Source organism: Sceloporus occidentalis, unplaced genomic scaffold, assembly GCF_023333645.1.
Source record: "Sceloporus occidentalis isolate IW3139 unplaced genomic scaffold, rSceOcc1.0.p SCAF_3, whole genome shotgun sequence".
In the NCBI taxonomy this organism is placed as follows: domain Eukaryota; kingdom Metazoa; phylum Chordata; class Lepidosauria; order Squamata; family Phrynosomatidae; genus Sceloporus; species Sceloporus occidentalis.
Window position 1 is genome coordinate 189,044,792 of NW_028316983.1, and position 21,871 is coordinate 189,066,662.

At 40.0% G+C, this 21,871-nt stretch overlaps 1 protein-coding gene across 1 annotated transcript; it reads left to right on the forward strand.

Moving 5' to 3' along the window:
- Positions 1-611: 611 nt before the first annotated feature.
- RIOK3 (RIO kinase 3) lies at positions 612-21,100 on the forward strand. The gene is made up of 13 exons (XM_089517174.1): positions 612-800; positions 6,211-6,332; positions 7,525-7,670; positions 8,205-8,312; positions 8,956-9,065; positions 11,080-11,223; positions 13,401-13,528; positions 14,456-14,644; positions 16,114-16,273; positions 17,262-17,342; positions 17,429-17,518; positions 18,784-18,891; positions 19,700-21,100. The coding sequence occupies exons 1-13, from the start codon at positions 741-743 to the stop codon at positions 19,805-19,807; spliced, it is 1,554 nt and encodes a 517-aa protein (XP_089373300.1). The 5' UTR covers positions 612-740; the 3' UTR covers positions 19,808-21,100.
- Positions 21,101-21,871: the final 771 nt, after the last annotated feature.

Here is a 21,871-nt window from a genome sequence, read left to right on the forward strand (position 1 = left end):
ACTCAAGGCGGCTAACAAAACTGTCTAAATTAAGACAGTATAAAACATTAAAAATACAAAGTTTAGGCATATTTAAATTAAATAATAATAATTGTATATAATTGACTAACTCTCTTGATATTCTAGAGTTTGCCCTTTGTTTGAATTTACCAAACCTTGATTCTATTATACTTTTGGTCTTTTAAGTTTAATTTAAATTAATTAAGGGGCTAGAGGAAGATAAGAAACACCAGAAAGAGCTGCAGTGGGTGTTATTTATCTTTATGGCCGACGTTGTTGGCTGTTGTGACTTTTTTGTCGCAGTAGTAATAATAAACGTTTTTTATCTGTTGTCGAAAAGAAAGCCAAGATGGAGCAGCGCCTCCTGGCCTTTCAAGAAACCAAGCATGGCTTTATTTATTTCAGTTTACTTATATCGTTCCTATCGTATGTCGCCTTTCTCCCAGGAGGCACCTGAGGCGTCTGACAGTGGCTTTATTAGAAGGGGAAAAGGAAAAGGTGGGAGGGGGAGAAAGGGAGAGTGGGGAATTCCAGAGGAAGTGACGTCACGGGAGGTGTCCTGCTGGAGTGGCCCGTGGGCGGGTGACGTCAGGGGTCAAAGGGCGGGAGGAGTGAAGCCAAACTTAGAAGCCGGAAGAGGCTCCATTCCATTCCTCCAGCAGTTCCTCCCGCTGCCCTTCTGCTCCGTTGTGGCCTCGGCTTCCATTTCCTCTCTCGCCGCACTTTCCTCTCGCTTCCCAATGGACCCCGTCGTTCCCACCTCGGAAGTCAGCTCTGGCCCTGCTTGGCCTCAGAGCAAGGTGAGAGAAGAAGGGGGGAAAACCTCCTTTTATGGGCCCCGCTGACAGGAGAGGCAGCTGGCCTTCACCGTCCGGCGAGGCTTTTGGGGCTCCGTCGCTTTCCGTCTGGCCGCCGCAGGGGCTTCTGGGAACTGAAGTCCAAAGCGCTTGGGAGACTAATAATAGAGCCCCCCTATTTCAGCAGCGGGTGGCACAGTCCTGACCTGAGGGGGAAGTGGCAAGGGCTCCTGCAGCTTTTGGGGGTTTAAATGTTTTGTGGGTTTGTTTGTTATGTTAAAGTAAATATAAAGGACTTTTGACACCAAGCACAACACAACACACGCATCTAATGGATTACTGAGTGAATGCTATCTTCAGATTTTATCTTAATGTATATCTTTTAATATAGTTTAATAATAATATAATCTATTTATAGCCTGCCTTCCCCCCCAAAGGAATCAAGGCGGGTTACAAGGAGGGGGAAATAAAAACATGGTAAAATACAATAAACATGAAATATAAACGTAAAAAGGATCCCCTTCTCTCTCTGGTCCAGAGCATTAGTAGAGCTGACAGACCACAGTCCAGTTCAGAATGGCTGACTCATATGTCAGGCTTCTTAGACTTTGGCATTATTTATTCATTCACGTAAGCAAAAAGCTTCTGTAACTTTGGCCTTCGTTCCATATCAATAATGTTGGCTGTGTAATCTGTGATGATCCTTGTGCTTTCCATGTCGACACCAGACTTAAAGCCATTAAGATCAAATGTCGATTCTTTGGATTTTTATTAGCAAACACTTGGTCAGCAACTGTCTGCACACTGGATAATTATCTCAGCCTGTGTTAATTAGCAACAAAAATACATGGGGAATAGTTTGTATTTGCATTCCCATATTTTAGTTTCGCCTTGATTTCACAATAGCTTATGCTTTGTTTATTGTAACTGGAGAAAGCACCACATTCAGTTCTGACTCATAAACGGAACTGATTCCACAGGCAAATGTTTATACAGCACTTACATGCTGGAAATACAACTCTTTCCTGTTGGCATTATACTGTAAGAGCAATGCCCAATCTCTTAAATGCCACATACAAAAGTATTGGGTGCTTCCATGGGGTACCTTTGTTGTGAAGTCATGACCACCATACCATCATTATGTATCATATGTACTAACAGTATGTTTCTGTTGGTACATTTTGTCTTCAGTACCATTCTTAGGCTTCCAAAAGGAAAGCATGCCATGGAGGAGGGTTAAAATCTGGATGTGAATTCGATCCTTTCTGTAATTTAAAATTACATCTTATGCTGAAATGTAAAAAAAAAGATAAACTTCTAAAACGCAGTTCTAAAGGAATGTTTCTACATATATATTATGACAAAAAATCTAGATGCTCTGCTTAGTGGCGTGGGCTTTTGTAGGCGAGGCTCCTTTACATCATTGGTATGAGGAAATAGGGGTGATGAAAGCATTTCGGTAATTGTGAATGCCATAAATTTGATGGCTGTTTTTATGGACTGACACAAGTCAATGCAAGCGCTGTTAACTTCCAGTCTAAAATAGCAGAAACATAACTAACAAATCCTGATTGAAAAATATATGTGCACAAATGAAGAGATAGAGCTTTGGATAAGTTAATTCTAGGACTGTCATCCCATAATGTCATAGCAGAGGCACAACATCTTAACCATCTAACATTAGTACATACATAAAGATCCAGTTAATAAGTATTCTAATTTTATACATTGTCTTCATGAGTAGAGTTCTAGCACAAATTTTGCCCATTCTTAAACAAATGCTTCATATTTTGAGGAAAGATTTCCAAGATAAACCACATTTCTAGTGTGTGCGCCTTCAAGTTGTCCCTGTGCTTATGAGGAACCTATAAATGTCATAGAGTTTTCTCAGGCAAGAAATATTCAGAGGTGGTTTTCCAGTTCCTTATTCTGAAGTATAATAATAGCCTACAGTACCTGATATTCATTGGTGATATGTAGTTGACATAATAAGTGGTACTCTGAATTTATATTCTAAAAGTATAAATGAATTTGGATGATTTTGATTGTAATTTCCCCATTCGTTTCAGAGTTTGAATAGTCTGGACAATTTATTTCTTTATTACAGAAAAGTAGCATATATACTCAAGTGGTCTGTGAGCTATGCAACCAATGAGCATAAATATGGCCCTGGTCCCTGGCACATTGGTGGAACCCCCCCCCCCTTTTGTCCCACATCTCAGATGGCTTTAGAAGTACTGCTTTAGTACTGCCATGAATTAAGATGGGGATGGCATGCCTAGCTTTGGTATGAAAAAGTAAAGGGCATCACATATTTTAAAGACCATATCATCAGGAAACCACTGATGAGAATATGGGATAAATGTAAGGGGAAATTGAGTGTTAAACTACCAGGATGGGTATCGCCACAAGAAGCATTTAATAAGAAAGAGCTTGGAAATGTGCAGAGATGAGTAAGATATAAAGATTTGTTGGAATTCGATCAAGGAATGTGGAAATCTAAAGATCTATACCAGTTGGAGGAAGAGGGATATGATACACAGTAGTTGTTATACTACCAGTTAAGAGAAAGATATAGAGAAGATAAGATTAAATTTCATTTTGGAAAAGAAGAATCAGAGTTTTTAAAATAGATATATGGAGAAGAAGACCAGGAACAAACCAGGAACAGAAGATGAGCAAGTAGAGTGTATGGTGAAGTGGACAAGGAATATAGGCCAGACAGTACATTTTGAGCAATGGGAAAAGGTATGGGTTAAGGAATTAAAGTTTATTTGCTGCTATGATTTGAAGGATTTCACCCACCCACCCCAAATGTTGTATAGGTGGTACTTGACGCCTGTTAGATTGCTGAAAATCTATTAAAAAAGTAAATAGTAAATGGTGGAAGTGCAATAAACATGTGGGATCCTTCTATCATCAGTGGTGGACATGTCAAAAAGCACAAAAGTATTGGCTAAAATTTGTAGGATGAATCAAAAGATTTTGAGAGCAGAAATATCATTTAGACTGGGATTATTTCTTTCACACATGTGGGATTTAGATGGAAAAATGGAAGGGGAAAAAGAGGCTTACTTACTATGTTATATGATTGTGGCAGCAAGGATGTGTTATGCAAAACATTGGAAACAGAAGATAACCCCAAACACTGAAGAGTGGATGCAGAAATTACTGGACCTTTTCAGATAAATTAATAAATTACTTAAAGGGAAACTCAATGCAAACATACTTACATACTTGGCAGACTTTTATGGATGACGTTAAGACAAGAAAAGGAGAGGATGCTATGATAGATTTTGATATTTAAGTAGTAATTCTTTTCTGTATGGTAGAAAAGTATACACACACACACACACACACTAAGATAAAAGTTAGTAATTTTAGACATCAACAATGCAGTTAATGTGCAAGACATCGAGGGGGGGATGGAAAAAGGGGAAACCTAGTCTTAGTTGTTATATTGGTCATTGTAGACATTTTTTTGTTTGTGTTTTTTATGCTTGCTATGTTATTGTTTCTTGTTTTCTCTACTTTCTTTGTTTTGCATGTTATAAGTGAATTTCAATAAAAAATATTTTATCAAAAGAAGTACAGCTTTAAGCAAATGAAGAGGTACGGGTGAGATTTAGTGGTTAAAAACCCCTATTCTAATTCTTGAACTCACATTAGCTTGGGATAAACCTTACACTATATGGTAAGTGAAATGTGACAGATACCTTCATAGGTATCTGTTTACCATAATGTTGAGTCATAGGGAAATGACTTCATACTTTTCCTTTTCAAGAATGTCTCTTAGTAAAGGGCATGCCCAGACATGTAGAAACTTCAATATCCCTGTGACTTTTCAATTAAAATACCCCTCTATCCTTCTATGCCCTATCCCGAAGATTATCCCTGTCAAACAGCTTTCTTGGTCTTTGCCTGAATATCTAGAAAGCAGCATCAGCCAAGTTAGGCCAGGAAAACTAAAGATTATCTTTCCCCTAAAGCAGGGATGGGCAGCTGCAGCAGGTCTGGATATCTAATTTCTGCCACTGGAATCCTCCAGGCCACACAGACTGATGAAAATGTCCAAAACAAAGCCCACTTGTGGTTTTCAAAAAGGAATATTGTTGTGGTGTTAAACACAGGAGAGAGAGACTTTTAAGAAGGCAAATGGCCTCTTCCAGGAGAGGCAAGTCATGTCTTTTATTGGCTAGAAAATCTGGACAGGTTGATGGCAACAATACAGTGGGACCTTCCCTTACATGGGGATCTGTTCTAGATTCCCCCCCCCCCATGTAAGGGGAGTTCCCCGTATGCTTGTGCCCCATTGCAAACAATAGGGCGTGTATTCATGGCGCACATGCCATAGGTTAGCATGCCATTTGTTTAATTGCCGCGCAGCTTCAGTCTAAGCTTAAAGCCGTGTATTGTGTGCAGGTGCACTGTAATACTCTTTGTTCACCTCTGCTCTAAAAGCTGCTTTGGTGATTTCCCCCCCTTAGGCTACTGATAAGTTAGTTAGGTAATGGCTGGTTTGTTCATTTTATATTAAATGCAGCTGCTTCTGAACTCTTCTTTGCCTGGGTCTTTAATAAATACATAAAATGACAAACTGAATTGATTTAGTTGTATGTACCAGTGGCATCACAGGTGTGGTTATGTGGCCTGCACCAGGTGACACCCGAGGAGGGGAGGTGACACCTGGCTGGGTGCTGTCCCCACATGTGCTGTGCCCACGCAGCATCCCCATGCTCCCCGCATGCACTCCTATCCCCATCCCCATGCTCCCACCCCCACACACCATCCTTCCACTCCCACCCCCCATGTGCCATCCTGTCCTTTTCCTCATCAGAAAAAGGATGGGGAGGCACTGGGGGAGGGAGTGTGCCCCATCTCCGGAAGCCCCAGTTCCCAGAAGCCCTGCCCCTTGCCCTGGGTGACACCTGGTGTGGGGACGTTACTGGTCTGTACCTGTCTTGGAATTTGGCTTTATCAACACACCAACCTGGTTCATGAGTGGAAGGAAAGCACACTGTGTTCTTCCCCAGTATTATTTTGCCTACAGCCTACGAGATCATTTTAATACACTGAGGTTGTGGTGACGTGACCTCGGAGGAATAGAAAAGGCTGTCTTAAGCTTGTACTACCTTGCAGATACACTGTTTGTCACTGCAAGGATCAATTTAAAAGAAATCCCAGTTTAAAGAATGCTCATGTTTTTCACTTGCATCACCTGTAACAGGTGACGTGTTCTTTAGAAACCCAGTTTTTAATTTGATTTAATACTTTATTACATTGTATTTGTACTTTATGTTACAATTGTATTTTCAGTCCTGAGAAGCATTCTGTGTACCCCAAAAAATTATATGTGGAGAAAACTTGCTTACTTAACCTTTATCCAACACAAAATGTCTGTTTGTTATTCTAGTGCCCTTGGGGAACTCCTAAAAATACTACAATATCATGTTCCCTTGCCGATGTTATGAGCGAACAGTTAGCTAAAGAGTTGCAGCTAGAAGAAGAAAGTGCTGTTTTTCCAGAAGTGGTCAAGTAAGTTGAACATCTTTCCATTTAAATCCTTGCTTACACACTTAGATGATGGGGCATCTTATTCCCTGCATCTATAGTTCTATATTGCCTTACTTGAAAGTAAAGTTTTGATCACAGGTCCCACAGACACCAACTGTTTGCCTGTTGGCTGGGAGTGGGAACAGTGTGACATGATTCATTGCTCCTTGGAAGTGAGGAGATAGTATAGCTTCCTCCAGATCACCAGCAGAAGTGAGAAAATACAGTTACAGAAGATGGAAGTGATATTTATTAAAGTACCTGACAAAAAAAGCTATGTACAATGTAAGAGTTTCACTTAATGGGCTCTTTGCCTTCACTCTGGCCAGTCAGGTCAGTGGTGAACAGAGAAGTTGCAAGAGGGCATCAAGATGCAGAATAACTTCAGCCAGCTTATATTTTCACAGTGGGAGAACTGGGACTTCTTTCCCTCCACTATGCCTGCACTAGACTTTTTTCAGTCTAGCAAAAAGTAGTGGCTGATTCTTCCCCTAAATGAATAGAAATTGCTTTGACTGACTCTTAAGACAGTGGTCCCCAAACAATGCCCTTTAAGGAACTTTGGACTTCATCTCCCAGAATCCCAGACTATTGGCAACATGGCTGAGGCTTCTGGGAGCAGGAGTCAAAAATCTCTTAAAGGGCACAGTTTGGGGACCACTGCTCTAAGGGGACTGCAGGTTTTGTTTTAATTTACCACTTGACCTGCTATTTGAGACAGAGGCTTCATTGTAGTTTAAGGTCTATTAGGACCTTATCAGCATTATTCTTCCTTTCTACACCTGGGGCCGCTGTGTGGATTTCCAAAGCTGCTTCCACTGTAATGCAAACTATCACACTGTGTTATTTGTACTAGTCTCAGTGGTACCAATCTACGTGGGTATTTTCATCTTTTCGTGTTACAGATGTAGAAGTAATGTCTTTCTTTTGTAGTAGGTCTCTTATACCATATGAGAGAGATGAAATATGACTCATGTAACATATGAGAGATATTTACACATTTTGTCAGAAATGTTTATATTCTCCACTTTATTAATAAAGGGAGTATTATTTTTTGATTTTTGTCTTCACGTATCCTTGTGCCCTTTTAAATAATCTCTTAGTCGTAGGTATAGCAGGGTTAAACTAGAGTTTGTCACACTAATGCACTTTTATCCTTATCTATTGTATCCAGGGTTGTTGAAGGACCATTTGTTAGTGGGGAGAATACTGACACGTCCAGTGACTTGATGCTTGCACAGATGCTGCAAATGGAATTTGACAGAGAATTTGATGCACAACTTCGACGTGAAGAGAAAAAATTCAATGGGGACAGCAAAGGTTACTATTGTTGATCTTCATTGATTTGTTACAATAAAAATGTCTATATGTGCCTGTCAGAGAATTTTATTTATTTATTGCACTTCTATCCTGCCTTTCTCCCAAAATGGGATCTAAGAACTGAGGTCTGATGTAGGGGGCTCCCCTGTGTGTCCTATTAGTGTGATCAGTTCATTGTGTTGAGACATGGGAGAAGGCTTTCTCAGCTGTGCCACACTAACTCTGGAATGCTGTCTCCTTGAAGTCCCAATTGGTGCCAACACTCCTTTTATGTGGGCTCCAAGTGAAAGTTTAGCTGTTCATCAAGACCTTTGGACCTCATTAACTCTGTTGAACATAGTTTTTATAATGTTAAATCTCTTTATATTTAATACCTTCTAATATGTCATATGTTTTTAGCTGAATTATTTATACTAGGTAGTGTGTAAATATTTTAATTAATAAATATTTCTCAGTGGCTCTTTTATATGGCAGAGGTACCAGTTGGTGGCAAATACTTGAAAAGTCATACTACTTGTGCTTTTGCTTTTCAAGTGTCCATATCTTTTGAGAATTACCGAAAAGTGCATCCATTTGAAGACAGTGACAGCTCTGAAGATGAGGTTGATTGGCAGGATACTCGTCATGATCCGTACAGAGCAGGTATTTTTTGAATTAAAATATTTACAAGTATAACACTATCAACAATGTTGTAAAAACATGTGAGCATGAAATATGTTTTCGCACGGTCAGTGGCATCTACTTGATTGCTGAATAAAAATGAAAAGTATATTATGCTGTCATCTTTTTAATGTATGGAAGATTGATCAGCATATATCATGTCACTTTAAGCATGACTAAGCAAAATGCAAATCCTTGCTCCATGGAGCTTGAAATCTGCCTTTAAACTGCAGTACAGAGAGGAGAAAATGAATGTGAGCAAATGTAATTCTGTATGCTTAGACTTTGTTTTGGTTGTGAAGATTATAGGGCTAAGTTGCAAGCTTTGCAGGAGAGATTGATTTAGAGCCATGCTTTGAAAGAAGTAGGGGGGAATATTTAAGTATCTGGTAAACATAACAGCAATAGAAGTAAATTTCTTCACCAAAGAGTTCTTACATTCTATGAAGTTGTGTCAGATTTTGTACAAAGTTTACAAAGTATCCATTATGATAGCTGTGTAAAATTGGGTAAATGATAATGTCAGTGTGTGTGCCTCAAAATGCTTTTTAAGCTAAAGACATGGTAGCATACTGGTAGTAGTCTTGCGGATGTAATCTGAGACTGTTACTCTAATTATTCATAGATAAGCCTACCACTACTCCCAAAAAGGGCTTTATAGGAAAAGGAAAAGATATTACTACTAAACACGATGAGGTTGTATGTGGACGAAAGAATACGGCAAGGATGGAAAATGTAAGTTCTATACTAAATTTGTCACAGATATTCCAAGACTGTATGTAAACTGTCATGAAGTGAGTGATTGAATTTGTATTATTGGCCTCTGATATATTCTGTGTCCCTGCTGACGTTTCTTCTCAACATTTACTTTAAAACCTGTGGTGGGAACCAGGTGTCATCTTCAAGCTTCCATAGCAGCCTGAAACAATTCAGTCACTATAATCTTTCTCTTCAGCCTATTTGTCTGGAGTATTTGTAGAAAAAGCAGTATCAATGCAGTATAATATAGTGTTGGGTCTAGATTTAACTATACAGTATTAAGAATAGAATCATTGAAATCAATAGGATTTTAGTTGATAATGACTGACTAAAGTCTCATCGGTTTCAGTGGGCTTATTCTATACATGACTGAGTAAGATCTGTACATCTGTACAAATAATGTAATTAAAAATAGCACTGTTGGTGTAGGACAGTGATTCTTGAAGTGGATGGTATGCCTCCCCCAGGGGGTGGTGGAGAGATTAAAGGGGGTGTTGAGGGGGAAAGGGGGCAGCAGGGGGGCCTTCAGTCAAAGTATCTTTGTGCAAGAAAGGCAAGGGGAACCAGGGGCCTTAAGGGCCATGATGAGGGTAAAAGGTCTAAAACATCTTTTCAGGGTCCCTTAAAATCACTGCACAGCCTTGCAGATGTGTGATGGTGTCTCCCACTCTTCACCTCCCCACACGTCTTCACTCTCTCAGCCGCTGACTGACTGGAGTGGAGAGTTAGAGCACATGGTGGCGAGGAGGAAGGAGTGGCAAAAATGACCTTTCAAATTTGGGATGCTGCTTAAGCTTTTGTGAGCTTTGTCAGGATTTGGCTTACAGGTTGGAGCTGTACTACTGCTCCGTGGTGTTGCTGCCCCCGATGTCACCCGCTTTGTGGGGGTGGGGTTCGCGAGCAGGGGGTGGGGCTCCAGATGAGGCAGGGCTTTCTGGGAGCAGCTGCGCCTTTGCCTCTTCTCCCTTGCTGATGTGGGCTGCTCTCCTCAGGAGGAAAACAGCAGCGAGGTCCAGAGGACCGAGGCAGCAAGTTCTGGAGGGCTGCACCTGGCCCCCTCCTTCACTGCCATGACTTTCAGGAGGAAAGTGGTGCTGTGGTGCTGTGGCAGTGACTGACAGCAAGATCTGGAGTGCTACACTGCTGCAGCGCTGCAATAATGAGATCCAGATGGCTGCACCCAGCCCTCTCCTTTGCTGCTGTGGTGCCATTCTCAAGAGGAAAACAAGGCCTTGGCATCAAGATCCAGAGGGCTGTGGTGGAGGGCAGTCAGTGTAGCGTTCCTCTTGATGAGGGCCCAACTGGGTGTCACCCCTATTCTGGGATATCACCCGGTGTTGCCCGCACCACCACACCCATAGTGACGCCACTGTTGCTGCTTCTGCTTTTTTTCATCAGGCTGAGAGAAGAGACAGCAGAAGAAACAATGTTTGGGGAGGGGGTTGCAAACACTTGAAGCTGTTTGGGAAAGGTGTGTCTCTGAGGAAGGAGTATCTCGAGTCAGTTTTTGGAAAGAGTCCTTTGCCTTGGAGTGGCTCCTGCAGTTAAAATCTCTCTTTCCCATCCATGCCAGTCTCCAGTCCAGAGCATGTGGGCTCTGTAATCCCACTACATATACACTGGCTGCACTCCTCCCCAACAGGACAAAGGATTGAGAATTCTTCCTCAAAAGGTAGAAGCATTTCCCTTTGCACCTGGTCCCCTTGGGAAGAACAACCAAGCAGCTGGCTGAGCAGCGACCAAGAGGCCTCTTGCCCATAAGGCCAGCACTGACACAGCCATTCATTCAGTTGCTGCTCCCGGAGTGACTGGGTGTCAAAGGGAGCAGCAACCAAAATTGGCTGTTTTGAATTTGCAATATCCAGAAATGGGAGGCACTAGGGTTGTCACCACAGAGGAAAGGGGGTGGAAGTAGGGTTTCCCTCCTCTTGTACAGACAACATGTAGTAAAAATATCATGCCGTTTGTTGCATTTTGTATCTGTTTGCAGTTTGCACCAGAATTTCAGGTTGGTGATGGAATTGGTATGGATCTGAAATTGTCCAATCACGTCTTCAATGCCTTAAAGCAGCATGCATACTCTGAGGAACGTCGAAGTGCCAGGCTCCACGAGAAGAAGGAACATTCCACTGCTGTATGTCTTGATGGCTTAAAATGAGTGTTGCATAATTATGTTGGGGAATGGTATTTAAGAAAAATCTAATACTATGTTGATTAATCAATACTTAAAGTAGAACTAATTTCTGGAGGCAGATTGAGATTGGTGAAGCTTTGCCTCACTGGCAAATAGCAGTTTGTCCGAAGCAACTTTGCTAATCAGGTCATTGCCCGAGATTCTTTTAAACACTGAATTAAAAAAATATTTTATGAAATGCCAATTTCTTTATTTATAAAAACTAACTTATTGTTTGTCTTGGCACCTTTAGCATATTCGTTAATAATATTTAAGAACTATGTGACTGAAAACAGAATATCTAGAATTTCTTTTAGGGTCTTTTTCTTCAGTCTGGATACAGCACTTTATCTTTTTCAGCAGTCTATATTAGAAGTTTAGAAAAAATAATACCAATAATATGCTGTAGGTTTTATAACATTCCAGTGCTGCTGTGAGATTTGCTGTGCTGATTTTATCTTCTGCTGCTATGTTTTTGTTTTTTCTGAGTTAGATATAAATTTTAATCTTTTAGCCAGTGTAGCTAAAAAGAGCAAACCTCTGAAGAAATCTTGCCAAGAAAACCCGCATGATAGGTTCACCTAGGGTCATCATAAGTCAGAAACAACTTGAGGGTACACAACACACACACAAGGTATTGCAATACATTTCCTCTTAGCTCAAGGGCTGGAAACTTTGGCAGGACTAGGAGCCAAATTCATTCCTCCAATACCCACCAAAAGCCAGAATAGGTTAAAAATATGCCTAGAAACATACAAAAATTACAAGAATACATACAAATGCTGCAGCAACCATGTTGGCTCTAAAGCAAAATCCCGATACCACATCATAGTGATAACATTATGAGGCTGGTCTAAAGGGCACCAAATATATTTTAGTAGAATCTATGACTCAGTCTTCATCACTATGTAATGATGGTTTTAAAGAAGGTAACAAGGTGAGGAAAGTGATGGGATTTATAATCAGCTCATTCCCATTGGATGTGTGGCCTAACATTCTAGTCTATACAGATTCTTCCTCTACACTGCCTGAAATATAGACCTTGTGACTCAACATGATCACTTTCCTTCCTCACTTGCATTTTTACAATTTTTGCCTGATAATGCCTGTGAAATTCAAAAGATAACAAAATTAATTTTGTTCTTTTTTGGTTGGCCTAATAAAGAACGCGGAAGCTCAGTGGTTAAGATGCTGACTCTGTTGATTGAAATATCAGCAGGTTGGCAGTTTGAGGCCCAAGTGTTGCATGATGGCGTGGGTTCCCATCACTAGTTCCAGCTTCTGCCAGCCTAATAGTTCAAAAGCATGCAAATGTGAGTAGATAAATAGGTACCACTTTGGTGGGAAGGTAAACAGCGTTCTGTGCAGTCATAGTGGCCACATGATCCCAGAGTTGTCTTTGACAATGCTGGTTCTTTGGCTTAGTAACGGAGATGAGCATCATCCCCTACAGTCAGACATGACTTGACAACTTTGTCAAAGAGGAAACCTTTACCTTTAATAAAGGTGTAATTACAATATGGATTTTGGAAAAATAAAGCAAAATTGCAAATGGCCAAATACTTAGTTCTGTTTTCATTTTTCATTTTTATTTTTTATATTGGGAATTTGGGTGATCATGCACCCTATTCTGTGCCAAAACTTTCACCCATGGAATGCTCCAGGAGTGAAAAGCTCAGGTTTCCCCCCCCCCCCCCCCAAAGATTATTTTTAGCTTTCAGGAGGCATTGAGGAGGCCCTCAGGGCTGCAAAACTGCCCTGGGGGGATGCATGAAGCCCAGAGGCTTTGTTCTGTCATATGTCATTTAGCCAATAGCCATCCATAGGCTAAATTCTCTTTCTTTCTTTGGAGGCATAACACCATGTTTTTCAGAGTTGTATTAACTGAACTTGCTTGTATTACTTGCTGTAGTAGTGTTAGTCTGAAGTAAATACCCTATTAAAAATGATTTCTAAAGGATGATAATTAAAGAGTAAGATCAAATTGGTTTTAATTCATACAGGGAGACACAAGGGAACAACTTGTCATCTGCACTGAACTGAACTGAATTTACTAGCAAATATAATTAGATGTTCCAATATTGTCATTTAAAAAAAATTATAGCAACAGACTTAAACATTTTTCTTTTCTTCTGCAGGAGAAAGCAGTAGATCCTAAAACACGTTTACTTTTATATAAAATGGTCAATTCTGGGCTGCTGGAGACTATCACTGGATGCATAAGTACAGGAAAAGAATCTGTGGTGTTTCATGCCTATGGAGGAAGGTATTTATACATATATGTAGATATTTTTATGATTTATGTCTGTATTGTGTGAAGACCTAGTGGGGTGTAGTGGTTTGAGTGTTGGACTACAACTCTGGAGACCAGTGTTCAAATTGTCTGTAGAAACCCAGTGGGTGACCTTGGACAAGTCACACTTTCTCAGCCTCAGAGGAAGGCGATGACATCCTCCCCCCCCCCCAAAAAATGTTGCCAAGAAAACCCAGTGATAGGTTTGCGTTAGGGTTGCCATTGGTTGGAAGCATAACAAAAACAAAAATATTGTGTGACACACAACTCTAGCATAGTATTTGGAATTATAAAATAGCCACAGTGGAAGTGTCCTGTATATACCTCATTCATATTATTAAAGGTATAGTCCCTTGACATGAATGTCTAGTTGTAACTGACTGTAGGGGGTGGTGCTCATCTCCGTTTCTAAGCTCAAGAGCCTGGGTTGTCCAAGGACTGGTCTGGTGGTCATGTGGCCAGCATGACTGCACTGAATGCTGTTACCTTTCCACTTAAGTGGTACCTATCTATCTAGTTGAATTTGCATGCTTTCGAACTGCTAGGTTGGCAGAAGCTAGGACTAGTGACAGGAGCTCACCCTATCATGCAGCACTCAGGCGTCGAATTGCCAACCTTCTGATCTTCTGATCATCGGAACTGGCATCTTAACCACTAAGCCACAAACTTATAAATTACCAAATAAATTAATTATTTAAAATCAAGAATGTAATATGAACAGTGTTATAAGTGGCTTGTACTAAAGTTCGGATTATTGTGTTTTTCAACAAACTGAGATTTAATGTCGTGAAATAATACAAAGTGTTCTCATATTTTACTTTCAGTATACTTTCTTGCTCAACTTTTTAAAATTCAGCTTGCTTGTATATCTAAAATGTGTTTCATGTGTTCCTCCTAAAGCTTGGGTGAGGATGCTAAACCAGTACCTTCAGAATGTGCTATAAAGGTGTTTAAAACAACTCTTAATGAATTTAAGAATCGTGATAAGTATATCAAAGATGATTATAGATTTAAAGATCGCTTCAGCAAATTGAATCCACGAAAGATAATACGCATGTGGGCTGAGAAAGAAATGCACAATTTAACAAGGTATGGAAATAATAGTTATACATATTAAAATATTGTTCCATTTTTTATACTTAGTAATGTCCTTGGGAATCAATATAAAAAGCAAATTTATTGTTTGGCTTTCTGCCATGTTGCTTTATATTAGTTTTATATTAATATAATTACTCATCATCAAACATATATGTTGTTATATTACAGTAACTACTTTTCATCATACGGGTTGAGTCTCCCTTATCCCGAATTCTGAAATCCAAAATATTCCAAAAACCAAACCTTTGTTAATGAGTATCTGAGACTGCTTTTTCATGAGTGACCTTTGCTTTCTCATGGTTCAGTGTACACAAATTTTGTTTCATGCACAAAATTGTTAAAAATACTATATAAAATTACCTTCAGGCTATAAGGTGTACAGGCTATAAGGTGTACATGTTTAGATTTGCCCCATTTCCAAGACTCGCTTTCCATGGGGCATTGCTGGTGGGGAGAACATGGAAGCAGATCATCAAAAAGCAATCCAGCAAGGTAAACTGGTTTCAGACATGCAGAGAGACCTCTACACCCTTTTCAGCAACCTAGTCTTTTTCACTTTCCTTCTCTTCCCAGAAAGGCACGCTGACATTTGTGTGCCTGAATCCAGGCTAGGATTGGTGGATTGCTTTTTAACCACCTGCTTCCATGCTCCCCGTCACCCCACCTGATCTGGGGTGATTGCTGTTGATAGTTGGTTTTCCCCTGGGTTCGATCTGCTGGTTTGGAGGAGGCATGGAAGCCTCCTCATAGAGGAGAAAAGATGGGTGAAAAAGATCAGGCTGCTGAAAAGGATTTAGAGCACTCCCTGCATACCTGAAACAGGTTGGGATTTCTGGATTACTTTTTGACGACCCGCTTTCACACTCCTTGTCCTCCCACCTCACCGGGGAGAAAAGATGGGTGAAAAGGGTGCAGTGCTCTCTTTGCATGCCTGAAGCAGGTTGGGATTGCTTTTAGATGACCCACTTCCATGCCACCTCCACTCCACTCCTAAAGCTGACTGCTGTGTGTACAGTGACACACAGTCACTGTACTCATACCCCCTCTTGCTCTCAAAAGTGGGGGGTCTGCTCTTTTAATGCACCTACTTCTGCCCCAGGCTTTAGGAGGGGGCAGCAGCCGTGGGGCCTGGCCCCACATTGTTTGTACACTCCCTTCCAGGGAGCCTCCCAGCTGCCCCTTTCACAAGCCTGAGGAGCTGTGAAGGTTCTCTACAGTCCCCCTCCACTCCTGCTGAACTGGATGGGACTCATTGAGAGCATCTTTTTATCTAAAGCAAACCTCCCTGCCACCACCCTCACATTCTTGAAAAGTTAATGTATTTATAAAGAGCTAGTAACTTTGTTCATTTATTTATTCATATCATTCCAAAGATGTTTGGCTTTGTAAAGAATTCTTGATTTACTGGGAGTTCCTAAATGTGCTAATCTTCTTTCTTCCCCATCTCATTTTCTGTGTAGAATGCAGAAGGCAGGCATTCCTTGTCCAGAAGTGGTTAACCTTAAAAAACATGTATTAGTTATGTCCTTCATTGGTCAGGATCAAGTCCCAGCTCCTAAACTAAAAGAAGTAAAGCTCAATAGTGAAGATATGAAAAAGGCGTACTATCAAGTTCTTCAGGTAAGAGCAATACTATTGTCTTGTGTCACAACTATTGGTGCAAATTCCTATTGAAAATATTCCAGAATCTATATAGCATAATATTTTTATTAGGCCAACTAAAAGATCATAAAAATTTGCAAGTTGTCAGATCTTGAGATCTGTTATGAGGAAAGATAACATCTTTTATTACAGAAAAGTTGGTATGGGAAGGGCATAATAAGATCAAATAGTTTGGCTTGAAGTTGAGTCATGGCATCTACATGACCAATCATAAGAAACAGAGGAGATATTAAAATTATGGTAGGTTTTAGAATGTGACCTGATGTTTTCATCTTGAACTGTCCTTATGATTTCTGGGAACGAAAAGGAAAGAATTTTTAATCATTTCACTTTTTGAAATATAATTTGGAATTTGGAGTTTTTGTTATGAGCAACATGATTAACCTGTGCTCTCTTTTAAAAGAAAATATGTAATTGGTCAATAAAATTTTGAATGCAGACCCCTTGTTCTTAAAAATACTCTGTCTTTGATTACTGTTATGTTTGTTATGAAACAAACAAACACAAACATTGAGAACCCCTGTCCAAGAGGAGAGGTCTTTTTAGAAGTAGCTATAACAGGAAATATAATTTCTGCCAGTGAAGGGAAGCCTTTAGACATTGAAGGCACACATTCTGTTGGCCCAGTGATTTTCTCCTTGGAACTATATTTGTTACAGATTTTTTAAAATACTTGAATTATAATTAGCACTCTTTAAAATTGTAGTGAAGCAGGAACAATTAGGAAATTGTTTAAATTTACCTGTCATTCATATATAGTTGCACTAGCTGTCAGTTCAGATAAGCTAACTAGAGTGAACATACCAAACATATTTGATGGTACATGTTCAGTAAAATAAATGTGTTAAACGTTTTATGTTTTAACATTTATTAATCAGTGGAAATCTTTATTAACTCTAAATATCATGGAGCACACTCCAAATAATAATGTGTTGCTTTCTTTTAGATGATGCAAAAGTTGTATAAAGAATGCAATTTAGTTCATGCTGACCTGAGTGAATATAATATGCTGTGGCATGGGGGACAGGTAAGCAGATTTATAATGGGAGAAAATAACTCTTGGTTGACATGGGACCATATATAGATACCTAAAAAACTACATATTTATTCTAGGTCTGGTTAATTGATGTCAGCCAGTCTGTAGAACCAACTCATCCTCATGGACTTGAGTTCTTGTTCAGAGATTGCAGGAATGTTTCACAGGTAAGATATCTGGCAATTTTGCAGCTCTGTTACTGAATCTTTAGTACTGCATTATTTAGCACACTGAGGGTCTGAACAGACAGCTCAGAAAAGCCAGCTTCCGGAAAGCTTGGGAGCATGGCATTTTGATGCTGCACATCCCCAAGATCCCTGGAAGCCACTCAGCCGTTCAGATGGGGGCGGCTTCAAGCCGCTCTGGGGTTGTGGCACTTTGACATATTTGGGCTGGCATGAGGCGTATTGGGGCTGCGATGTGTAGCTGCTGCAGCGCTGGGATGAGCAGCTCTGGGGCGGCCCTAGTCTGCCCTTTGGGGTGGTCTGTTTTTCTTCTAAAATAATGAATTAGTATTTACTTCAGAGAATCTAAATCTGTATCTTATTGACACAAATATTAGTTTAAATCAGAGCTGGGATGTAGGAGTAAGGAGTAAGAGGTTTTTACTGCAGTAGGAGTAGGAATAAGAAGTAACAAAATGTATTTGTTATTCCTTATTCCTGTTATTATATTGTACATGCAAACAGCAAAAAACAATTTTATTATATTGACTGGGAGGCCAAGAGAGACGCTTACACACATGCACACCAGCCTTGCAAAGCAACTGTGGCTTTTCCCCAGGGCCTGGGAGTAGGAGTAAGGAATAAAGGAGTAAAAGAGAAGAGATTTTTACAGAAGTAGGAGTAACATTAAGAAAAATATCTTATTCTAGAGTAAGACATAGAGTAACCCCAAAATCACCACTACTCCCGATCCTGGATTAAATGGTAAAGAGGAGGAACTGCACTGTGTGAGATCCATCATCTTACAAGCAGACCTTTGTTCCTGCAATGGAATTTCTTCCATATCTCCCCATAAAAATCTGCTCTAAAATGTTCTCCAACCCTGTGAAACAAATTTGGAGACCATGTGGGAGTGCACAGAGGAGGGGGAAATCTGTTCTGCTAGATGTGGTTTTGTTGATGACTAAAACAGTTGAATACCCACTGTGACCCTTTATTGCTCACAGTAAGTGTCTTGTGCAAACTCCCTTTGTCTTTGTAATATGTCTATCTTAAATCAAGACCCTGATTTTACATGAGAGATCCTCTTCAGTAAAAGCAGATTCTCGGAGAGGAAGGCAACTCTAGATTAGAAAAGTTGAGTTACAAGGCTGCAAGAACAATTGCCTCAAAAATTGCTAGACCATAACCCTGTGAAAATTATAGAGTTCAAGTGCTTCTATGAATAATGGGCAATAAAAGTTTTTTTCTTCTTCTTTTAACAAAAGTTCTTCCAGAAGGGTGGTGTATCCGAAACACTTGGTGAGCGAGAGCTCTTCAATGCTGTCTCAGGTTTAGATTTTGCATCTGACAATGAGGCGGACTTTTTAGCTGAGGTAAGTTTTTGGTGCGGGGAGGCGTTGAATTTGATCTCATTTGCTAAGATGCATTTCCAAGAAACACTGTGTACATACAGGGAGACACAGATTATGTGACCAAAGTTTTCCATCATAATTTTGCTACAATTGTCAATGACTTTTCACAAGCAGAGGGCAACTCTTGGTCTTTGGAACTGCTATGGCAGAATAATCAGACAAATTTATATTGTCCTTATATAGCTTGCAGTCATCTCTATATAGCTAGTGTATGTCTGAGGTATCTTCTTTGCCGGAATCCTGTTGACTACTACATGGGTTTGTAAAATCACCATTTTAAGGATTGGGTGGTAACTTAATATTATAAAGAGAAATCAAATAGATGGACATTCAGAGAAAAAGTAGGCTTGCAAATAATATCAGTGAAACTTGAGGGAGAGACAGGCAGGCTAACTCCAATAGGCCTGCCTGGAAGAAGAAGAGCCCTCCCTCCAGTCCATCTGCCTTGGTCCAGGCCTCCGAGGGAGAGAAGAATGCTGGACCTGATCCCCTCCCCCCTCACCATTCCCTTCTCCTTTTGTGTCGTGTCTTTTAGATTGTAAGCCTGTGGGCAGGGAACTGTCTGGTTAAAAAAATAATAAATGTAAGCCGCCCTGAGAGCCATTAGGGCTGACGGGCGGGATATACATACCTAAATAATAAACAAACAAACAAACAGGAAGGAAACCAAGCTCAGCAACAGGATTTTTTATGTGTGATATGAAATGCTCCATACACAGTGAGAATGCTTACACAGTTATTGATTTGCCTGTCTCTTTCAATTTTATAGATTGAAGCTTTGGAGAAGATAAATGAAGATCATGTACAGAATCATGGGAAAAAAGTATCTTTGTTTTCAAAAGATGATGGGAGTCCACCGTCAAGTCCCAACAAATAGCACTTTGAGTTGAACTGAAGTATCTTTTATGCATTTAAAGTTCTAGTGCAGTGACTAAATGTCACCTGCCAAAGGCAACAGAAGCTGTTATCAACAGAGAATGCTGTAAATGAAACTTCAGGGACTATGTATTGGTGCTTCGGTGTTTTTAAAGAAAAGTTCACAATGTTAGTCCACAGGATCTAACCATATAGCACTCTGAAAAAGAGGTTAACGCTCCCTTGTCAGTTTGGCAGGTTTTTTTCAGTTTCATTACAGCTGAGTTAAATATGATTTAACTGTTTGAAATTTCCCTAATGATGCCACATTTCAGATTAAACTCTTTTAAGTAACATATGTAAACAAGTAAGCGTGATAAAAAGTAACTTTTTATTCATAAATGGTAGACTGTATGCTTAAGGAAAGCTGAAGATAGAACAAATTGTTTTGAAACGTTAAACACTGAGTTTCTCTCAAAAGTTTACTATTTTTACAGAAACTCAGATGAGATTCTTAATGTTTGATAATGAAAATTTTATTAATTACTAAATTAGCCTAAAATATTTTCTATGATTTTTACACAGTTAAAAATAATTAACTGTTGCCCTGTAATTAGAACATTATTTTTAAAGACTGCAATGTAGTTTTCAAAAGAGAAAATTATTAGATCACCAATAGCAAAAAAAGTCTTTTGTTCCTTAGAATTGTGTTAAGTTGAACATAAGTTACATTCTTAAACATAAGCAGCTTTGAAGAAAAATATGAATAAAGTCTAAATTACATAAAATGGATGGGAAATACACAGCAAAAGGCGCTCCCTTACAGATGCATATTAACTGCCTAAACCTGGTGGTAGATTTCCACATTTGTGATTTACAAAACATCACTTGTGCTTAAGTGCATGTAATATAGCCTACAGTGTGATGCAATTCATACAGTCCCTTAAACAAATTCATCAGAACTAAGATTCTGCTTCCAATAGATAGTTGAAGAATCTAGTCATGTCATAATAATGAACATGCCTGTTTGTCCTGAATGAAAGTGATAGCAAATCCCAGAAATCTGTATTTCTGTTCTCATGTTGTTCATTTTCATTCTTGGAGTGTGCCTGTGTGTAACTAGAAAATAAGGGTGTAGATAAGGCCAGTATATTAGTAGGGTGGTGAAACTGCTGGATACTTTTTCTTGTCAGCTTTTAAATATGTTCCTCATGATGTTGTAAGGAGAGATCATTTCTGTGTGATGCTCTCAATGGCCTATAAAAATGTCTGTTCCATACAAAAATGGGAGAGGAAATAAACACCCCAGGCTTTATCAGACCTTGTGTGGCTTTTTTGTTCAAGAGTCTAAGTTAAATATTAGTTCGAAATCAACAATTCTGCAGCATTTCTGTTTTCCCATAGAACAGTTGTTTTACTTAACTGCTAACAAGTGTGAAAGCACAATTAGGCTGTTCTGCTGTATGCAGTTATAGGAAATGGACTGCCAACAGTGAGCTTCAGTAAAGAGCACAGTGATTGTACAGCCAGCCCTCAATATCCAAGGACTTGCCATCCATGGATTCAAGCATCCTTGGACGGCAAGCCCACATTGTACCTAATGGGAAAGTGTCACATGGCCACGCTGCTGTTGATTCCCAGTCATGCCTGCTGGGGTCCCAACTCCATCGCTACCCGGGTTCCTGGGGGAAGAAGTGGGTGACTCTTGGGAGGAGAAGGGCTTTGGCTCCTCATCCCATCAAGTCCCCTGGTGCTTACTTCAAGAAGTCCCATTGTCCCCAATGGTACTGCTATTGGGGCAACAGGACTTGAGCATCCATGTATTTTGGTATTTGCAGGGAGGTCCAGAATGGATTCCCCATGGATACTGAGGTCCCACTGTTGGAATTAAGGCAACTCCCCCCCCCCTTCATTTTAGGCACAAATAAGCACAAGAACACCTTCACGAAAATGGGTATGCTTTCCCTGAGATGCACCAGTTTTCCCCAACTGGGTGACCTCCAGTTGTATTGATGGGATGAGGCTACATCCCAAATCCTCTAGTGAGGCTCGAAACAGAAGGGCCAAATAAGGCAGCTTCTGGCTG

Excerpts from the sequence above, each read along its gene's own strand:
- RIOK3 (XM_089517174.1), top strand. The coding sequence starts at position 741 with ATGGACCCCGTCGTTCCCACCTCGGAAGTCAGCTCTGGCCCTGCTTGG. Across the intron at positions 801-6,210 it reads CTGCTTGGCCTCAGAGCAAG|TGCCCTTGGGGAACTCCTAA; the intron begins GTGAGAGAAGAA and ends TTGTTATTCTAG. Across the intron at positions 8,313-8,955 it reads TCATGATCCGTACAGAGCAG|ATAAGCCTACCACTACTCCC; the intron begins GTATTTTTTGAA and ends AATTATTCATAG.